At 39.4% G+C, this 21,292-nt stretch overlaps 1 protein-coding gene across 4 annotated transcripts in view; it reads right to left on the bottom strand.

Moving 5' to 3' along the window:
• pcdh17 (protocadherin 17) overlaps nucleotides 1-21,292 on the bottom strand; it is a 57,732-nt gene that overhangs the window by 24,103 nt on the left and 12,337 nt on the right. For 2 of the 4 annotated variants that reach the window (XM_072380791.1, XM_072380789.1), the window contains exons 3-4: nucleotides 7,855-7,913; nucleotides 7,272-7,444 (exon numbers count right to left, since the gene is read on the bottom strand). In XM_072380791.1, the coding sequence (XP_072236892.1) occupies nucleotides 7,272-7,444; nucleotides 7,855-7,913 (232 nt within the window). The remainder of the gene's footprint in view (nucleotides 1-7,271; nucleotides 7,445-7,854; nucleotides 7,914-21,292) is intronic. The other 2 variants (XM_072380792.1, XM_072380790.1) reach the window with 1 other exon arrangement.

The raw sequence follows: 21,292 nt of genomic DNA, 5'->3' as shown, positions 1-21,292 counted from the left end.
CATGAAATATGCAAACTAATCAAACCGCCTCACTTTCTGAGTTCTATTACGTGCAAATGAGTCATTAAAACAAACACATTCAAATGTGTCCAGTGGGTGAGGCCTGAACAGTGACGAAAGCATCTGCAGCAACAGCGCTCAGCACACTGTAGTGGGTTTATCACGGCGTGTGTAAACTCAATGTGACTGGAAAAAAAGTCACAAAATGTAAAAAAAAATCAAAGAAATCATATCACTGGGGTTTTACTGGACCTGACAGTGGATAAAGCTTTAACAATATGGTCGAAGAGTGATTACCTTTTAATCTCCATGACTATGGATTAATCCTCATACTCAATGCACATGCATTTTTCAGTGGGCTTTGAGTAACATCTCCACAGTGTTATAGTGGCTTTAGGTGTTTTTGTATTTATTTGATTTTTTTGTCAGTGTAGTAAGGGAGCACACACTTGAATAAATCCCAGCCATGTTCTTATTACAGCAAGCATTGTGTTAGGACAGCAGTTTGGGCGTCTGCAACCATTAAGGGTCACCAGCGCTTGCTCCAGAAGCAAGTGAAAAGCATTCTTATGCAGACTTTTGAAGATGTCAAATGAGTCAAATGATGTTATGTTGAGAGGCTATAATGGTGAAATAAGACGTGTTCTTACCCACTACTTCCATAAACATGCCGTAATTACTCACATCAGCTGCCGGGGTGAAGGGATAATGTCAGAGATTTACAACCCAAGTGGTAAGAATCAAAGATATTCATCAATCCTGTCCAACACTGTGGTGCCACAGTGCTGGAGATAGTCTGCAGTAGCTGAATGAGGATCAGGAGGTGATCAGCCATGCAGGCGGGCTAAAATCACACCCCGTGCTACACATACTGCCAGCTCCCAGCCCAAAATTACACACAGCAAGCACACGAGGAGGGACATGAGAATGGACATTACCCTTCACGAACCACAGTGATAACAATGGAATTTAATAAAACTTTGTGTGGTACAGAAAATAGACTAATCCCTTTAAATCTTCCATAATGAGAGAGAAGAAATCCTCAGACTGTGATAGTTCCCCTCCCTTCACTCCATAAGATTTTAGGCTTTCCACAGGATTCCACTAGCTTAGCCGCAAATCGCCTCACTGCTGTGTGATACGGCCACATCCTCTAAGAATGGGGTGAAACACACGATGTGGCTCATGTGTATGTGCACAAAAACACTCACAAATCTTATTTGACTTTGAGTGATGCATCCTGGAGAAATCCAGATTGCTGATGGTTTTTATTTTCCCCACAAGGAGAGTAAGCTTGTGATGTTGCCATGAATCAGGCTATCAGCCCGGCCAGGGACAGGCCATGGAAAGCCAAGGAGATGAGGGGCACGAAAAGATGAAAGTCTCAGAGACAAATCCTCTCTGCCCAATAGCTCGCACAAACAGTAAGAAGAAGCATGAGAATCTGGCTGTTGTCTTCAAAGGATGCTTGTTTTTCTAATCTGCTCCCTAAGGCCATGCTGCAGACTTTTAGATAGATTCTTAAGTAGCTTGATATTAAATCACATAAGGTGAGGTACGATGGATCATCAGGAGAGTCGACAGCTGATCTCGAGTTTTATTTTGATGATTACTGATGAGCAAAGTTAACAGGCAAACAGGAGCCCTGCAACACATCTAGTCCAGCTCATGCCGGTATGCGAGAGCTCAATGGAATGACACAATAAATATCTCCACCAGAGCGACGGATGTAAACCGATTGCCTAAATTACTCATGTTTAAACAGACGGATGTGATGGCATCACATGAAACCATGACTCCTCCATATGCTACCTGTTTAGAGCAATGTTTGTAAACTCACTAATTACAGAGCTCTCCGATGAAGCCTTTCTCTGAGCAGCTGTTTGTCCATTAACCTGCAGAACAATTACTTTACCATCATGTGAAGTATCACATATTAACATTGGCCTCTCTGCAATAGAGAGTACAACCCTAGAGAGGCTTCACACTACTGAAGGCTTTGCATTTAGTGTTGAAAAACGTGTTTTATGCTCAAACATATTGGTTAACTTTGTCAATCGTTGCCTTTTAATTTGACAGTTTTATTTGAATCAATGACAAATGATTGTTTGTGTAAAAAGTTTCATATGCTATATAGCAAAAAAAGCCTCTTGATCCCATGGCAAAAAACGTATGAGAGAAATGATTAAGACGTTTCATAATACATATAGGCTTAAGGTTGTATTAATAGTAGTAAGAAACAGAAAATGTCTTAACGGATGTCACCATGCCGTCACTTTCCAGATCCTCACAGCAGTGACAACTATTGCTTTTTAGGTTTTCATCTGATGAGTGAATGCCAAAAAAAATCAGCTTTCCTGTCCACATGATACGACTGAGTCACACTGGCAGTGCCAGGGCTCTAACACAACTCCACTTTGGATTCAAAGCCCACTGGAAATGTTTCAGATGATGTGCGTCTTCAAGCAGCCTGTCATACAGCAGCCAGATTGCGTGCTGCTTTGTTCATTTGTCTGCATTTTTTTTCTTTTGAACCACTTGCGCAGTGTCTACACTGTATTTTGTTCTTCGCTCAGAATCCCTCTTTGATTGTTTTGCTTGAACTGAAACTTTTATAGTAAACAACAATTTTCACAGAGAAGGGAACCCACGTAAAATAATTAGAAAGATATGAACTCAGTCATCGCAAATCATTGTTTATCCATCGTAAATTCAATGATTTCCACTGTTTATGCAAATACATGGATAATTGCTGCGATAGTAATGTTTATACCTATAATATGTGAACAGTTTTAACCATAACAGTATGATGGCAGAGCCATAATGACAGCTGTTTATTTCAATCAGACTATTATGATTCTAAATATAAATTACATAGACGTGCATTATTAGCTACAATCAGTACTTTGTAGTGTGCTAAATGCACTATTAGTATAAAAAAAACGGTTTGTCAGTAATGAACCAAACATATTCTGATCGTGGTGCCTTTTTAACACAAATTCGGAAGCATTCAAATTATAGATGTAAAACACATCTGCCCACCCTGAGAAAATTTGTTTGCATTTATCTTTCCATGAAATATGAATGATGTTGAATGGACTGCCCTTTTCAAACAGTCTGATAAAGGTTTATTGAAGGCCAGAGTGAGCAGGATAGAGGTTGCCATGGCTACAAGTGTGAAAAGGGCATCTGATCTGACTTCTGACCAGTCAATTAATCTTACAACTGCAATTTTTTTTAATCAAAGGTTCACCCATGATTCAAAATTAACTGCTTCAAAAAAAAAAAAAGGAAAAAAGGAAAAAAGGAAAGACAGAAATTGTGTGCAGTAATGCTGGAGTCTTAAGATTAAGACTGCCACAAGGGAGGAGGGGTTAATATTTAAGATGGATTAAATTCTGAATATTTGTTTGGTCTCAGTGTGGACTGAAATAGAAAACCTTTCATTCAACGAAGGAACTTCTGAAGACTTATGAAGAATTTTACACATGACCAAATGTAATGTCATGCCCTCCCGTTGGCTTAGAAATGTCACAATTGCGCTTATGAGATGAAATCCCATTTTGAATAAGACATTGTGCTTGTTGTTTCTGGCTGCTATCCACATGAAAATGGTAATGATGAAATAAGTAACTATTGTGTGTAAAGGGATAAGGGAGAATGCACGGTGTGGTTAAATAGAAAAGAAAGTCACTACCTGGATTTAACTAAGCGAACTATGTGGGGTTGCTTCACTTGGTCAGGTCCAGGTTAATTAAAGTCATGTTCTCAAAAAAAAGGGGGCTTGAGCTAACTTCTCCCCGTAGCTTAAAGGGCTTCTCATTTAATTGGTTCCTCAAAGCTTGTCAAAAAATTTCCGAGTGCAAAAAAAAATGAACTACTTTAAAAATGTTACAATAATATTCTACATTTCAGACAAATGTTTTTAATTTTTTATATTTTACAATACTCATTTAATCGATTAAACATAGAGGGCTTAACAGTAGGCAAGATTACATATTTATTACATGTTCTTGGTATAATAAATTACTTAACACCAACAGAGAAGGAAGCCATTGTTCAACTAAATATAACACCAACATCATCTTTCATATATGAATTACATAATGTATACGTCTTTAAGTGCACTTATATCACTGTCAGGGTGTGCCTGCGTGTTTGAGAACAACTGATCAAGTATAAGATTTCCCTTATTTAGGCTAATCATAAACTGTCTGATAACGTGGGGGCAGGGATTTCTATCATCAACCCACAATAACAGAGAAAAGTCCATTTCATCATCTTCTAGCACGCTGTCATAGGAGCACATATCATGCTGTCTCCTCACTGTAACCACACTGTCCTTGTAGGATCATGTTATCCTTCCACCTCCCCCTCCTCAGTCCCACTCATCCATCCTTTTCTAAAACAAGGCAGGAGGCAGTTTGATTATCATAATCCAGTGGCAGCTAATTAGGATAGGTCAGGTGGTACAGCCAAACAGTCTCCATCCCACTCCATGTTCTTCCTCCATCATCTCTCTCTTCCTCTCCATTTGCTTGGACAGCCCTATCAGTGGGTAACATCTCCCTTCACCACTGCCGCCTGTCTGTTCGTGATAGCGACTGTGGCAGTCATCAGCGCAGAGGCGAGCGATGTGTTGCCAGCCACTCCGGCAGAGCCAGACAAGACCGTATTAATGTCTGCTGCAGGCACGTTGGAGCATCAATTAATCGCTGTTTAAAACTGCCGAAAAAAATGCATTTGATATACTTAAGCTTAATTAATATATTGCTACCAATTTTGCAAGGCTAATTAATCAAATTTGGGACTGATCTGTGGTGCTGAGATTTCCAGATTATGTAGTCTGGAAGGAAACCACATTGAACGACATTCTAGAAGCCAATTTAAGTAATGCCTAACACTGGAGGAGAGCACAAATACAGAAAGTGAGGAGAAGAGAGGACATTAATAAAGACAAAGCAATGATAAAATAAGAGAGAAAAACACATAACTGTGTAACAACCATAGGCTATAACCAAGTGACTTTAAAGCTAAGAACTGAGACAGGGCTGGGGATTGATTAGGACTTGAACAACATGCTTTGTGCACTTGTAGTTCTGTTGATACTGAGCCACTGAAAGAGGCCGCAGTGTTCTGGCAGGAAAGCAGAGAGCTACAAAGTAATTGGGAGGGCTATGCTTAGAGGGAAACAGAGGACTTAAGATAGGATGAAGGAGGGAAGGTGGGGGGAAAGGAGGGTGTTAGAGAAAGACCTATGAAGTAGATGCTTAGTGCTGAGATGTGAAGAAATTGAGCCTTTAGGAAAAAAGAACTCAAGGGACAGTGACCAATGACAAGGTTTTTTTGCCTTTTTTCAACAGATAAAAGACTGACCAGAGGGTTTACGTCTACAGTGTTAAGTCTAAGTATGTGCACACAGGCCAAACCTTCATGTAAAGCAGTACTTTTAGAGGTATTTCCCTTAACGGCTCCTTTTATTTTCTGTTTACTAGGCTTCATTGATAGCTCATGTAGCAATTCTATTACCTGCACATGAGTGGGTCAGTTCAAACAAAGCAGCAGATGGGAACTATCTGAGATTACTGGCCACAAAGAACCCATCTTACGATTCATCTTAAACAGCAGAAGGACATAAATATGACAGAAGATAAATTGTCGTCTTCTCTGCCATATTCTTTTTCAGCTATCATTTTCTCATGTAAAAATCTTTTTAGCATTCTACTAGTATTTTTGCAAGTTAATAACATTCTAGTGCCGTAATGACATTCACCACCCCTCACTCCTCATCACCTCTTTTGCACACCGCCCTGGTCTCCTGCCACTGCCCTCCCCCACAGTTTAGCTAAGCCCACATGTTATTGGCCAAACACAGCCAGCTGCAGCCAGTTAACTGTCTAATCTCACATCAGTCGATTTCCCCAAACAAGGAGAGGTAGAGAAGTGGAAAGAAAGTCATGAAGTGGGGCTGAAAAAAACTTAAAGGCAGATTACAGCCTTTCACTGAGTCTGCAGCACCTCCGTACTTGTCTGCATGCATGCATGTGTGTGAACAATTTCTTGTTCAAGACCTAAATGATACTGCCGCTGGACCACACACAGAGAAGTAGATAGACAGCCTGTAGCTGGCACTCGAGCCGGCAGCAGCAAATATCCAACAACGATACTATTTTGGTACAGTTTTTACCAACTGACTGCTGCGCAACACACTCGGAGCTCCATTTGTCATGTGTCTTACTTGTATAAATGTGATCCTTTTGGTCCCTCATGGACAATTAAATGAGAACATTTTCAAAATGACAAACATATGGAGCTTTTTAATTGGCCAATTTCTCTTGCCAACGTGTGTGGCTTTTTTTTCATTCTAAAAACCAATGAAAAGGAAAAAAAAAAAAAAGAAAGCTATCTCGTCAGACATGCATATTGCAGCACAGAGTGTTGCACAAATCGTCGTTGTCCTTCCGCAAGTAGTAAAACAGCCCTTCTGTTCCCTGGATTAATGGCACCATCACAGAGAATCCATGTTCAGCACACAAGGCCGTTCTTCTCAGTGAGATGCAAACTTTAAAGTGCAGGCATTTTTGTAAATTTATGTTTCTGTGGGAATATCTGTTTGCAAAGCAGGTAATGAAGCACTTATCTGGTTGAAGCTACATAGAGAGATTTTCCATACCTGCTATCTGATGACTTTTGACCCTCTTGCTTCCCCTGACCCTGCACTAATCATGTGAGGTGGCTGGGGGTGACTGCAACAACTCATATCTGGGGAGTTATTGTTCTACACATGTCATGTGTAATCTGCCCGACCCACAGCGCTTAGAATAATTATTCATATTTAATCACCACACTACTAGGCTACATCGTCTGCCGCTCACTAAGTCATTTTCCATGTTCCATTATCAAAGTTTCAGAGACGGGTGCTCAGGGAAGGGGGACTAAATGGAAAGGCTGAAGTAGTTGGGCTTATAAAAACATAATGGGCTTGTCTGCTTTGATAAACTGAGGACGTGTGCAGAATGCACACACACTCACACCCTCCAATACAAACAGTGCATGCACTTTAAATGAGAAAAGAGCCGAGAACAAAGCAGGGGAAAATAAAGTTGCCGAGTGTAAGTTCAGATTGTGAGCGTTCAGGCAAGTAAAAAATGTTCATCATTAATTCGAGTAACTGCAGCACACAAAACAAACTGAGTCATGTGGTCAAAGTGTGTTGGCTCGCACTGCATCTTTAATTTCTTATCCACTCAGATTTGTGAATGAAGGCTCACCTTGCTCCAAAGGTGGTGGTTTTACGCCCACAGCCTTCAGCTTGAGGGCTTCTTTTGCAGACATATCACAGCAGGAGCCTTTGTTGGTGTCTTGGTCGCTGTCAGCCTGGTCGCTGTCGCCATGACCACTGTCTCTGAGGCTGGCTCGCTCCGGGTCTTTGAATGTTGAACTACTGAACAAACAAAAAAACAACCAACCAACGGTATCAGTATGCAGTGTGTTGCTGAGAATTTAACCCTTTTCTTCAACCCTCAGTGGAACTTCAGGATGAAAATGAATCACTTACAAAATACATTAGGACATGTGATGTAACAGCAAAATCTTACTAAAAACACTGAACCATCCTTGCTTTTTACTACAAATGAAATAATGCAGCATCCACTGGATAATTATAGATTTTTGTCATTATAGAGAATGCTGTTTGTAACTAATTAAATGTGCACACTCTTTTTCTACTTGTTATAACTCAGTACAAACAACTGTCAGTGTAGTTACTGTTGTTATCGTGCTGTGCGGAGTGTACTGAAGAATAGGAAAGAAAGGTCTGAGATGTAGTGACTGGTTATAGATTCCAACTCTCACCTTTGAACAAACTGTTGTCTGCTACCCATATAATTAGACTCAGTGGGGAAATTGTCCGTCTGTGGAAAAGAGAGAAGAAAATATGCAGTAAGCTGTAGAGAAACGATTCCTGCTGTGCAACAAGAATTCCTAGTGACATATGATTAATTATGCAGACAAAATGAGGACAGATTAGGTGTATAAATAAATAGAATGCAGAAATACTTTGTTCTATATCACCAAGGTTTGAGCATTTCATTAACTACATGAAACAGGATAATTAGCCATTGGAGAGTAAACCACAGACCTAAACATCATACCAGACAGACATCAGATAATCAATGACTCCTAAGACAGTAGCCTTGATGAAAATAGAAAACTGTGCTGTGCTGTGCCAATTGGTTGGAAAGACATTCAACAGCTTTTTTTCCATTTTTGTAGAGTTATTTGTTAGTACAAATAACTCTACTTTCAGCAGCGGGGCCGTGCACGTGTTGAACCGGTGAACTGGGCTAACTGATGATACAGAGGGGGGGAATCATCTTATGTCAATAGGACAAAGATGCATTATAATAATATGAAACGTGTGAAAAAAGTAAAGCAGTGTGTTGGAAAAGTGCTACGAAACCCCGTGCATAAAAAGCACAAACACTCAGTCCTCAGCACCACCTTACAGACTGGATCAATCGCAGCGGTCTTTCTCCCAGTTGATCTCATTCTCTTGGTAATTATATCAGTGTACAGTGCACAGGAGGTTTTAATCATATTAAAGAAGATAAAAGGTAAAAAAGATCCCAGTGTACTTTCTGGCATGTGCAGAAATACAAGGCCACTACTCAAAAAGTTGGGCTGCTGTGTTAAATGTAAATCTAAACAGAATTTAATGATCACAAACTCTTTTTGGGGGGAAATGGCTTTGTAGCTAACAGCACAGAAAGAAAGAGATTAAACATAAAGTGTGTTTGCTTAGTTCAAAGTATTACCGGAATATAAAACATTTCTCTGCCACACAAAGGAAGGAATGATGGAAACTAATGTCTTAAAGAGAAATTGCTTCCATGCTGTTGTAGCAGTATTCATCACAGCAACACAAATGATTACCCTGTGTTCTGCACAACTCTGTCTTGAGTCTGTAGTGCTAAAATGTCATGTTTAGTGAGTAATGTCTCCTTGTGCCATGGTTTTTCACATGCACAGCTTGACTCCCAGTCAATAGAGTATTTCAATGTCTTCTCCGCACTGTGGTGGCTCAGTATGAAAAAGGGTGTGTGAAGGTCAGACAGGCCACCTCAGTACTTTGACCTTCCATGCTTTTGCAAACACCTTTATCTTCATCTAAACACTTTATTCCACTCCAGCCTTCAACAATATTAAATGAAAACACCCACAGAACATATCAAAGGCTGGAATCTGACCATAAAGCAAGAGAAGAATGAATGTTTGAAATCATTTGGCAATGAAATGGTAACAGCCACTGACAACAGAGTTTTTATAGCCAAAAAAAAGGAGAAGAAAGAAAAGAAAAAGAGAAAAAAATGGAAGTTTTTCAATTGCTGTGCCCCTTCTGTGCTTTTAAGACCAGGGAACCAACCTTGGTCATACTTTTCAATCAACAGCTCATTTACTGCCGAGTCTGATCAAGACAAAATCCCATTGACAGAAAAGGTGTATTCTTTATTTTTCATTTATTGGTACACTGCCTAATTACATTTCTGTACTGAAGCAAAGGCAATGTCTTTTTATTACAATAGATTTAAAAAAACAAACGCATTTGTTACCCACTGAAGTGTATACTTTAGATGAAATATGCCAAAGTGATACGGTTCTATAGCACTATAACGTAAAAGCTGCTTTTGCATTGTGTTAAATGGTAACACACAATCTCACACAAAACTGTTTGTCTTGTTTATTTTTTCCTAAAAAGAAACAAAGAACATGTCACACTTAAAGTAGCATGCCTTTTACCCCCCACACGCCAATAAAAAGCACATTACACCACTTCATAGAAACCTCTTTCCTGCCAATTAAGAGTCCAGGCTCATCTTAAGCCTCCATCTCTTCCTGTCTGTCTATGCTGCCCAGCCCTTTCACTACAATGGGCCACTTTCCAATTAATGGGTCGATAACGGGCAGTATGAACTGCTTTGTACTGAGCCAGTCAGAGCCCACAATGAATACAGGATAATTTGAGAGAGAGTGATGAACAGTATCATACAGGGCATAAATTAATTTAGCCATATCTGCATCAGATTTTATCCTGTGTTACTTGCTTTCACAAAATAGAACTTATCAAAGTGAGCTCAACTGGACCATATGGATTTAAACTGAAATGACCAAAACTGGTTTAAAATTAAGACTCACCTATTGACTGGAGTTATGAACCTTGGACCTTAAAGTTTCAGAGAGGTGCTGAACCTATTAAACAGAGGATAAACCCAGCGTTTCTGTGTCAGTCCACCTTGTGTAAGTGTCAGCAGAGGTTCTGTTGTTTGGTGGTGTGGATGAAATTTCCAAAAGCATGTTGCTGAAGTGCACTAAATGATGCGTTGTGTCTAGTTCATGAAGCAAGGCCACAAAGGTCACAGAGATACTGAGTACAGTGAGGCCGAGTAAGTGTAAAAAGCTGCACTCTATTTTGAATTCCCGTTGAGGCCCCTAAGACTGACCGCTCAGACAGCAGGCCGATTGAGACAAATGGGACGAGAATATTGGAGTGCTATTCTACTCTCAGGGCATGTTAGTCCATTTTGGGGCAATGCTCATTTCTATAGGGCTAAATTTGTGTATTGCTGTCTTTGTGTGTGTGTGTTTGATATCTTATGCAGGGATAGTATACGAGAACAAATTGCAGCTTCTCTTTCACACATCATTGGACAGCTCTGTTGTATTTACAGGAACAAGAGTGCAAACCCTTCCTCTGCCAATTCCAGTAGCTATGATACATGCATTTATCCTTTACTATCTTCCAGAAAACATACATAACTCTAATTCTGTTTGTATGAGTGTGAGTACATTGCTTTAAATGAGACGGTGTGAGCATTTCCAAATCAGCCATAATCGAGCCACTAAGCCAAACAGATCTGGACAACAGTTCCTAATATATTCCTAAATAATCTGTGTTTTGTTGTGTGTTTGTTAGTGAGAGACATTACACACAAAGGGACGTCTGGAAAGTGATTTAATCTTTTAGTTATTTTTTTTAGTTACGTTTTAACTGCCTTGAGATGAAATTTGTTGTGATTTGGCACTATAGAAATAAAACTGAATTGAATTGAAAACTCTTAATAAAGGAGAAATGAAGAGAATGAAAACATGTCGGTGAGGAGAAAGGATATGAAACAAATGTCGCAAGTGATAGAAACAAGGGGGTGGGGGGGGCAAAACAGCAGTGAAGGAATGACAGTTAGGAAAAGGGGTAGAAAAACAAGACAATAATTAGACTGCATTGATTATCTGGTGGCTGAGGAGCAATTGTAAGTGATCAGATCTAATTAGCATTGAAACATCTTCCTGGAGATAAGAGACTATTGAATCAATGAACTTAAGTGAACTTAAAGCCAATATACAGCCTCCTAAGTATCTTCCACTATCTTTCAAATAATAAAGATCTGGTCCAAAGGAATTTTTTGACAAGTAAGGCAGTGTTGCTGATAACAGTGAACAAAGAAAATATGGATTTCAACGGCACTCAGGTCTAACCGTTCCTGATGGACAGCAACGCTAATGATTCTAGACATTTAATCAGATTCTCACTGTTCTGTTTAAAGCGCTTTTTCAGACATTAAAGGCTTAACATTCATGGCTTCATCAGTCTTTTAAAAAACACCAAAGTAAATGTTCCTCACAGCGTCATTGAGACATACCCTCCACACTTATGGACAGAAACAGTGTGCACACACAATATTTGTCATTTGTGTGAGACTGGACTATAGTTGTATTGAACTTGCATGAGCATAGCTGTCATCAGCTGGCAAACTAATCTAGGAACACGGCAGCGAAAGCTATGAATAAAAAAAAAGTGCAATATCCAAACGAAGGGCTGAAAAACCATTAAGTAGCAACGTTTGGACACTGCTTTTATTTACTGCTGTTTAACATTTAATGTTGGATATCGGATTCCTCTGAAATCAATTTAAGACCCACTGCTACCATGTATTGTGTCTGCATGTATGCATTAATGCTACTGAGTCTGACCTGGTAACACTGCCAGGAGAACACCACAATGCTCATTCAGACGTGACACTGACATGTTCAGTTGCTGTCAGATTAAGGCAAAGCAGTGTATGTCTCAAAAGAGCTGTGGATACAGGTAAATACTGAAGGGGTTACACCTCGAGCCATCAGCTGAGGACATCAGTGGCCATTCTCATGCCACTGATTCCTTTTAGCCAGCATGTTATCTAAAATCCTATATTGGAACAGCACTATGCGGATTGTTTGGTCAGAGCAAATAAAGTAAAGACTAAAGGTGAGCATGGGAAGCACAAATAAGACGTCTTCCTGGAATTATTATAGGGCAATCTAACTGTGAAGGGGAACACAGAGGACATCCTGTACGTGTCTGCATGACTAATTCTAGATTATTCATGTTTGCCACAGTCTTTATTCTTTCCCACAATTAAAGCTATTGAAAAGCCAGCAAAAAGAGAAGTGCATCATTTGCAATTATTGTTGTGACAAAAAAGGAAATGCTCTCTGTGATATTCTCTGCTGGTTTAAATTCTACTTTATGTCAGCAACACTCAAATAAACTCCTATAGCACAATTCCAAAGTGCCTGGGTGAGCTGTGTTGTTGACAAAGGTTTAAAATAGCAGTTAAAGTTGTATCCCCCAAGTACGAACAAGTGCGAATGCAGAAGGGACACGAGGTACAGCTGGAACCAAGGATACATGCTCAGCAAACCTGAGTAAAGTTAAGAAAAAACTTTAAAAGATTTATTTTGTCGGGCTGGGAATCACCAACAAGGAACGTTTTTCACACAAGTCCGTTGGGTTCCTCATCTGAACCACAACACTCACACTGCAGTCCAGAAAATCTTTCAGTCTGTCCATTTTGTTAATAATTTCAAAGTAAGATTTACTGGCCACAGGTCAATGTTAAGTGCTTTCCAAATTATTACTTATTGCTCTCAGTATCCAAATACGCGATGCTGAGATGCAGGCTCCATCGTTCCCTGTTGCTTGGTATCTTTGAGATATATCATTCAGTCGCAGTCTCGACTCCATATGCTTTTTTTTCCTGGCTATACGACAGCATATAGATAAGCAGGCCCTTGCAGCAGGGTTTTCTACAGAAAGATTTGCTGCAGTGAGTCAAAAGCAGAGCTGATTGTTCTCCATACCACAGTGTGTTTGTCCCACACTGTGCAATGAGTCATGTGAAGGATCTTTCTTAATGACAGTCTTTTCTCTGCCCCCATCTCTAATTGTAGTGAATTTGACTTGAGTACAAGGCATCCAATGCAATTCAGGCTGAATAAGGTTAACATTATGCATGTTAGTGTTGCTGCTGCCTTGAAATATGACTGACTGTTCTTAATAAAATTACAGCTGGGCTTTTTGTAAAATTGTAGGTTTATTATGAAGCAGAAGACTCACACTTTAATCCAACTCAATAATCTCATTTTGTTAACCATAATTTCATAATTCAAACCGACTTGCATCGCTTTTGTGTTTATTAATTTTTCCTTTTTGTGTGTGTGTGAACGTTCACGTTCATGTGACTCTCTTTCCTTCATTAAACAGGGATAAGTGGCACTCTGGAGGCTTTCATATAGAATGGTCTAAACAGCACAACCTCTCCATTGCTTATACATAACTCGCCAGCAAAGATTCAATATAAATGATTAATAAGCAACCACCCTCATTGATTGACTTGTATTTTGGTTGACCACAACGTGTCATGATAGCTGCCTATCAGCAGACCAGTGGAAAACTCTAAGACGTCTTACCAGCATAACTTTTATGGAGTTCAGTCTCAAAAAGGAAACACTTCAAATGGAAAAGAAAAAATAAAGATTAAAAAAAGAATAATATAATGGAAAAAGTTGACTTGTTTTTCTATCCACACTATGAAACAGAATAAATCAATAAAAGGCGAAAAAGTAAAAAAGAGAGAGTCTGCGCTGTTACTGATAATCTATTATTCTATTTGAAAAAGAGCCTGAGCAAGCACAGATATAATTTTCTTCTCCGTCTACAAATTACTACTTTATTCTCATTTCTGAGGTAGATTTCTTACGTGCAAGTCAGATAGCTGCATTTTGCCTGTAACAGTAACAGCTTTGAGAGTCCGCCGGTTTTAGGAGCTCTTTTTGTAAAGCACATTCATCTATTGGCAATAATGTTTGTCATTTAAACTCTGAGACTAAATTACGTTTAAAGAGCATGAAAAGAACACTCCAAGGAATAAACACACCCTGAATCGAAGACATGGTCAACAGGGCATTGCTAAACTTCGTCTTGAACCTGTCATTATCATATTGAGAGTCAACTCACATAGGATGTAATAAAATGCAAACCCTAAAAGATGGTGAATATACTTGAACTTGCACAAACAGCCCATTCACACAGTATTTCAGGTGCTAGAGACCTTAAGGCCTGGCCTAGTTTATAATGTATGGAAAATTCAGTGATAGGGTAAACTAAATACAGCCCCAATAAAATGGCTCAGAAATCTTGTTTTAATGAGCATTTAGTAATCCAGGATAATCTGTTTACCACTAATTTAAAAAAAGAAAAAAAAAACACTGTTTTTTTTTAATCTTTATTGCATGTAATTGATTTATTAATGGGCTGATTCATTTGTAATTGAATGAATCATCCTTATCTAACTAAAAAAGAACATTACTCATAAATCATAATGTTGACCAGCATCCCCTCGGGTAAAGATTACAATAAGCTGCCACATTGGAAACTGTCGACATTTTCTAAATGGAAGCAAACAAAACCAATTTTACTGTGACCCATTTAACAACACACCTGCTGTATGAAATAAAATAAACGAATGCTTCAGTCAATAAACCTAACCTTTGTAACAGAAGAAAAGAAAAAGGGATCTTGTTGAAAAGCAGATTGATTTAATCTTGAGCTCCTTTCAAAGCTACTTTATCAATAATGAGGAGGCAACAGAACATGCTGAGTGTATAACTGAATGTGTAGCCTAGTTACTTCACTGTAAAAGTGTTGACGTCTATCTTAGTCTGTGCTGCATGCTATCACATTGACGGATTAGCGCACGCGAGTAAGAATGGAGTTAATTTGGTGTGGGGTCTGCTTTTAAAAATATTCATAAAAGACAGGTCATTGAACTAATTAACAGCAGTGCTGTCCCGTTGTTTTTGACTCTGTAAATGTAATAAAAAAATATCTCAGTTCTTTATTACATCACCGGTTACACAAGTTTAAACACACTGAAAAGGTCAATTTACAACTAATCTAGTGCATGTATGTTTTACTCAACTTCAGTGTGCAGGGCGGGCAAATATCAGTTCTCACAGCAATATAATATGTTGTGGTAAAAAGGTGACCTCCTGCTTCATGCATACATCAGTTTATGCACTGATCAATCTTGCATGAATGACAAATATTTCACACATATGATGGCTCGCTCTGTCACCATCGTGGCCAATTGTTACTTATGAAGACTGATCAAAATTCAGCATGTCTGAGATATCCAGAGATCACCGACATTGAGGCAGCCTTCAATACATACATAGGCTGCAACCACTATGTAGTACATATGTGACGTTTTCACCTTCTTATGCTGCCATTTTCTTTCCATATTATTTAGTCCAGCACTGCTCACTGGACCAATGAGGGCCTTGAAGCAAAAAAAATAAAAAATCTTTTAAAAATCATATTGTTGCCTGATTTTTACAGGTCATCTATTCTTTTTTTTTTTTTTTTTTAACGTTTAAAAAAACAAGCCCTACGGACGCAATTTAGTCAATTTGCACTGCATTACAAGCTGCTGTGCGTTTGTCTTTAGGCAAACAGGCGATGGGATCACTAAAATGCCATGTGATTGGGATATTCAAGCAGAAAAAATAATTCCAGTTTCATCTGGGTGGCACTGGCACAATGCATAGCCTAACAAGCTGCAAACTAAATTCAAATTGAGTGAATTCATATGACTGACCCTGGGGTTTTGGAGCTGAGTGAGAAGTCTGCCATAATCCTCTTCTGCCAGACCAGGGAATTGGTGTCTACATGTGTGAGAGAATCTCTATATGTGTGTGTGTGTGTGTGCGGGCGCACGAGTGTGTGCGCATGTGTGGACTTGTATTATTCATACTGTGGAGACATAAATCTGTTTACACAGTTTCATTGTGAGGACCAGCCTTTCTTTTGGGGACAAACAGCAAGTAAACTAAATAAAAATCATTATAGTATCGGATGAAGATGTCTTTAAAGAATGGGCCATGGGTAGCTTCAGTTGAAGGTTAGGGTGCAGGTACTGATTTAGGCCTGTGGCAGTTAGGGCAGGCATAGGTCTTCAGTAAGACCCATGCAGTAAATATAGCCAGTGTGTGCGGAAGTGTGAATGTTTGCTTGTCCCACTGAAGGAACATACTTGCTTAGCAGGCATGCCACTCGACTCACCTGAATTGACTTCCTGGATCTACTTCCAAAAAGCCAAATCACTCTCAACAAACCATTCATTTTCACCAGTGAAACATAGTCGAATACAGGACACACTGATACTTCATTGCATAAAGATGCAATATGAATGCACCGGTGACTGAGAATGTGCATGTGTTACTCCTGAGCTTGTATTCTGAACTACTTGCAGATCTGTGTGTGGTTGAGTGAAAAAAAACAAAAAAAGACAGAATCTTCAGCTGTTGACAATAGATGACAACTAACTAAAAAATGATTAGACAAGACCAGGAGTTCACATACAACAAAGCTAAGTCACAGTTCTCGATGTAAAGACTGAAAGGTGCCGTGATGCAGTTTCTGAAAAACAGACAAGAAAAACATTCCTCGGTCTATCTTTTCTAAAGAAATAAATGCTTTGTTAAATTCGCTATTCTGTGATATTAATGTTGAATGTTGTCAGTTTCTAACGGCATCATTTTTCATAAATGCGACAAGTCTGGCAACAACTTTATAGGAAAGTAAATATCAGCTGTCATGTTTGGAGCTTGCTCAGAGGACACTTTTCTGCGCAGTAGAAGGAGGGTCGACACTGCCCAGCATGTTTCAACTCCTATCAGCCCAATAAACATCTGCGGCAGATTAACCCCAGGTGTAACAGTGTAGCTGTTGGCATAGATGTTTATTCATCATAACAAACACACACAGAGAGTCACACACACTCCTGAAAAAAGACAAACTTACAGTTTTTCTTTTTTTTCCCTCAATATCTTTTGTTAATTTTGTATAGACACATCTTATATTCTGCTTTATGATTATTTATAAAGTAGAAATGTGTACAATTTTGGGAAACTAGGTGGAGGACTTTGTGTGAAGTTAAACTTTGGGGGAAGCATTAAAAAAAGAGAGGGTGAAGCAAGTGATCGAGGCCCATGCTAATCATTCACTACTTGCTCATCAATAGTTACAGCTTTGCGGTGAACTGAAGTCTCGCGTCAGCATCGACCTTGCCTCACCCTCATTAATCCAAAGCCAACTCAGCCCCAAAATTCAAAGCTGTTACAGAGGTAGATCGCGCCGGTCGTTGCTCAGAAGGATGCGCTGTCTTCTGCCAAATGGAAAGTTGGTGGTTTGATTTCCAGCGTTGCCAGACTCATGTCTAAGTGCCCTTGGGCAAGACACTGAACCACACGCTGGCTTTGATGCATACTCATAAGGACAGAAAAAGCTCTAGGTGGCCTGTAAAACTGTATAAATTAAGCATTGCTGTGAGTGTGCTTTGAGTGGTTAACAAGGTGGAAAAAAAACAATGGCTGCAGTCATCGTACACTTACAGAAGAGATCACCTATGTAAACAGAGGTCTCCTCTTTCAGCTTGGTAAACATGCCCGTTTTCTTTCTTTTTGAGAGTTAATTTGGATTATAGAAACCCCTTTATAGACTGTAAGTATGAAACGTACAAAAAGAGAAATAGAGGTCTCACTTTTGTACCCAATGGTATAGTTGTTGAAAAAGTCTCCTCTTTAGAGTAAATCCTTGGGACCTGTTTAATTATAAAGAAACAAAATCATCACAAGCAACTAAGGGCACATAATTGTACCTTTAACAACCTTTAAGTACAGGCAAACAGATACGCTCAACTTAGCTTACTCTGAGCTTTTTTAACATCTTCTATTAAACCTAATGGCAGGATTTTTCTTTGTTGTAAAGTGAGTTTGTTAATTCGATCACTGTGAGATAGTTCAATGCTTTCGCTTGTTATTGTAGTTACTTCCCATTTTCCCTTTTGAGTTTTCTAATAAGCATTGTGACAATTACATCGCTAAGCTCTGTCGGCATTCTTTCTGTTCCTTCATTATTCTTTTTCTTCTAGTTCTATCTGCCTGTGCGGGGCTGCATGGGTGGTGTGGTGGACTATCTCCTCACAGCAAAGAGGGTTCTAATTTGAAACTTAGCTGTGTGGAATTTGCACGTTCTCCCTGTATCTCAGTGGATTTTCTCTGGATTTGTAAATTTAAGGGTATTTCTTTTCTTTCTTTTATCCTCTGTATAGGTTGATATTTGTACTAGTCACTAGGGATTGAGATTTGTTCCTTAATGGGTAGACAAAAAGTTACAAAATGTACTAATTTTGAAGGTGCAATCAAAGTACCGTAAAAGGGAGCTGGAAAGATAAAGCATCTACCGTTTGGGGACCATTCGTGCACTTTGATATTGTAATGTCTATGGTAAAAACAAGTTTCCACCACATGGGTGGAATTTTTCCATTTTAATTGTTTTGTTTTGTTTTGTTTTGTAAACACAGCCACACTGGAACTTTTGTTTGCAGCCTTGATGCCAAGCTAAGCTTAGATATGAGTCTTTGGATTTGCAGCAAGAAGTGTTGTGAAAGGGGTGCACCTGAAAAAAAAAAACAACCTGAGGACTTTACTCGTGTGCATTTGGTAACTTTAGCCACTCAAAAATGTAGCAGTCCATAAATGCATAATTTTAAGTCTTGATTTTTAAAAAAGTAATCTCATGTGCAGCTGTCAGGTGTTAAAGCAGTTAGTCACAGAGACAAAACAGAGACATTTTATTTGTTTATTACTGCTGTAATGTTCATCATCTTAGCAATTAGGTCTATGAGAATTAACAATTTTAATGACAGCCTCAAGTGGCCAATCAGAGGACTGCACCTTTTCTCACTTCTGATTTGGTTCACGTTTCACCTCTCGCAATCATGTCTTATCTTTCTACTATTGTCTAGAAATTAAATATAGGCATATTTTCTTAAAACCACAATGACTTCTATTAAGTTACTGATTAAATAAATAACCTTATTTGATAAAGTCTTCCTAAAAAGATTAAGTCACACTTATGCAAACTCCATAAATGATGATGAGGGGTATTTTCTGCACCATAAGGCGCACCTAAAAGCCTTAAATTTTCACAAATAACGGCCATGCGCCAAATAATACCGCCATTTTGAATTTACCGCGGGGAGCGCCGAGCATTCATCGGGGCATTAATCCCCCTCGGCATCAGTCACCGCTCTCCCTTGGCGCCGCTCACCGCCACGTTCACTTTTGCCGCGCTTCTTCGCTCTTGCACACTGGAAAAGAATGGCAACTGGCCACTTCCGTCGCTCGCTTTGCATTCGGTGTGAATCCAGGGTTAGGCGGATCCCAGGCATTCACTCTGAATGGGGCAAAGATTGTATCGAGCTCGTATTTAGCGATTGAATCGTGTCATCATTAATGCTTTGGCCCATGTCCCAGTGAGTGAATGTTCTTCAGTCTGAGATGGGTGATGCAGACCCATGTGCAGTTTAAAAAAGTGTAATAAGCTGTGTAATAAGTGTAAAAACGAGCGACGATGTTGTCCTTGACCGTCAGACCATTTCCCGCTGACACAGGGACGTAATACATGCGCGACGTGTGCTGGCAGCGATAAACCAATCAGAGAACATTACGAAATACGTACGCCTTATAATCAGGTGCATCTTATGTATGGGTTAAGTACTGAAATGGACCCCATAATTGAGGGTGCGCTTTATAATCAGCTGAGCCTTATAGTGGGCAAAATACAGTAATGAGAAATTTCCATATAATGGATAATATGTCAAGAGAAGCCGGAGCACAAAAGAAGCAATAATCAAATAAACGTAAGAAACACCCGTGTCTTTCAGTGTTTGGATTAATATCTAAATAGGCATGTTGTGGGTGAGCATTTAACTTAACAGTACATTCATTACACTGTCAAATTGATATTATCAAGTCTTCTTATCCAATAAACAAATGTTTCTAAGAAAACAAGTGTTTTATAATCTAGTTGTGAAACAAAACATGCACAAATTGTAGACTTGTTGGTGGATCAAAAAGACAGAAGCTGAGGGCCTGTGACTAAAAATATGAAAGAACAAAATGGTTCAATTTGAGCTCATGAGGGAGGGGTATTCTGTGATTGAAAGGCTTTTAAATGGTTCCTGAACCCCCAGAATAACTGCCAGATGCAGATATATAAACACAAATGCAGATGCAGAATGAACCCATTTGTCTAATGTCGATACATGCGAAAGTGTACATACACACAACTGGGTTCTCCCTCTCTGTGTCTCTCTCTATCTATACACACACACACACACACACACATAGCAGATGGACTATATTTCATATCAAGGTGACCTATCTCATGTAAATGAATCAGGTCAATGGGGGTAAAGTATCTTGGCAAGGGAGGAGCCAGAAAAAGAAGGATGGAGGAGAGGAAGGAAATGTGTATACACCTGGGTAAAAGCTGACAGAACAGGCTTTAGAATAATGCTCTTTTGTCAAGAGTCGGATGCCACTTTCTCTCAGTCTCTTAAGTGTGTCTATGGTGCATTAAGAATCTGTCAGAGAATCAGCTAGCCCACTGAAGAAACAATCACACATAGTCTCAACCTCTAAACCCCGCTGACCTTCTCTTCAAATGCATATATAAACTCCCCTTCAAACCTCAGTCTTTCAAAGACAAACACAGGCTCTAGCTGCAGCGCTGGTAATTTGTTTCCTTCCCATTCTCCCTCCCTTGTAGTCTATCCGATAGGTTCCTGCCTCAGCAGCACCCATCTTTCTCTACCATCGAGCACATCAACTCAGCTTGTCAGCATGACCTTAGAGAGAGTTGAGGAAAGGAGAGGAGAGGAGAGAAGAGAAAAGAGGAGAGACGAATTGAGACAAGAAAAAAAACAAGAAGAAAATGGAAAAGGCTCCATTCATCATCTCAGCAGCGCTGAGAGTGTATAAATAGCAAGATCTGCTCAGAGTTATCATTGAGCCAACGCTTCCATTGTGGTACTTCATTTATTAGGACTGCGCACAGATCAATACAGCA

This window comes from Leuresthes tenuis, unplaced genomic scaffold (genome assembly GCF_036924035.1).
Source record: "Leuresthes tenuis unplaced genomic scaffold, fLeuTen1.0.hap1 SCAF_2, whole genome shotgun sequence".
Classification (NCBI taxonomy): Eukaryota; Metazoa; Chordata; class Actinopteri; order Atheriniformes; family Atherinopsidae; genus Leuresthes; species Leuresthes tenuis.
This window is presented reverse-complemented; position numbering and strand designations above follow the sequence as displayed.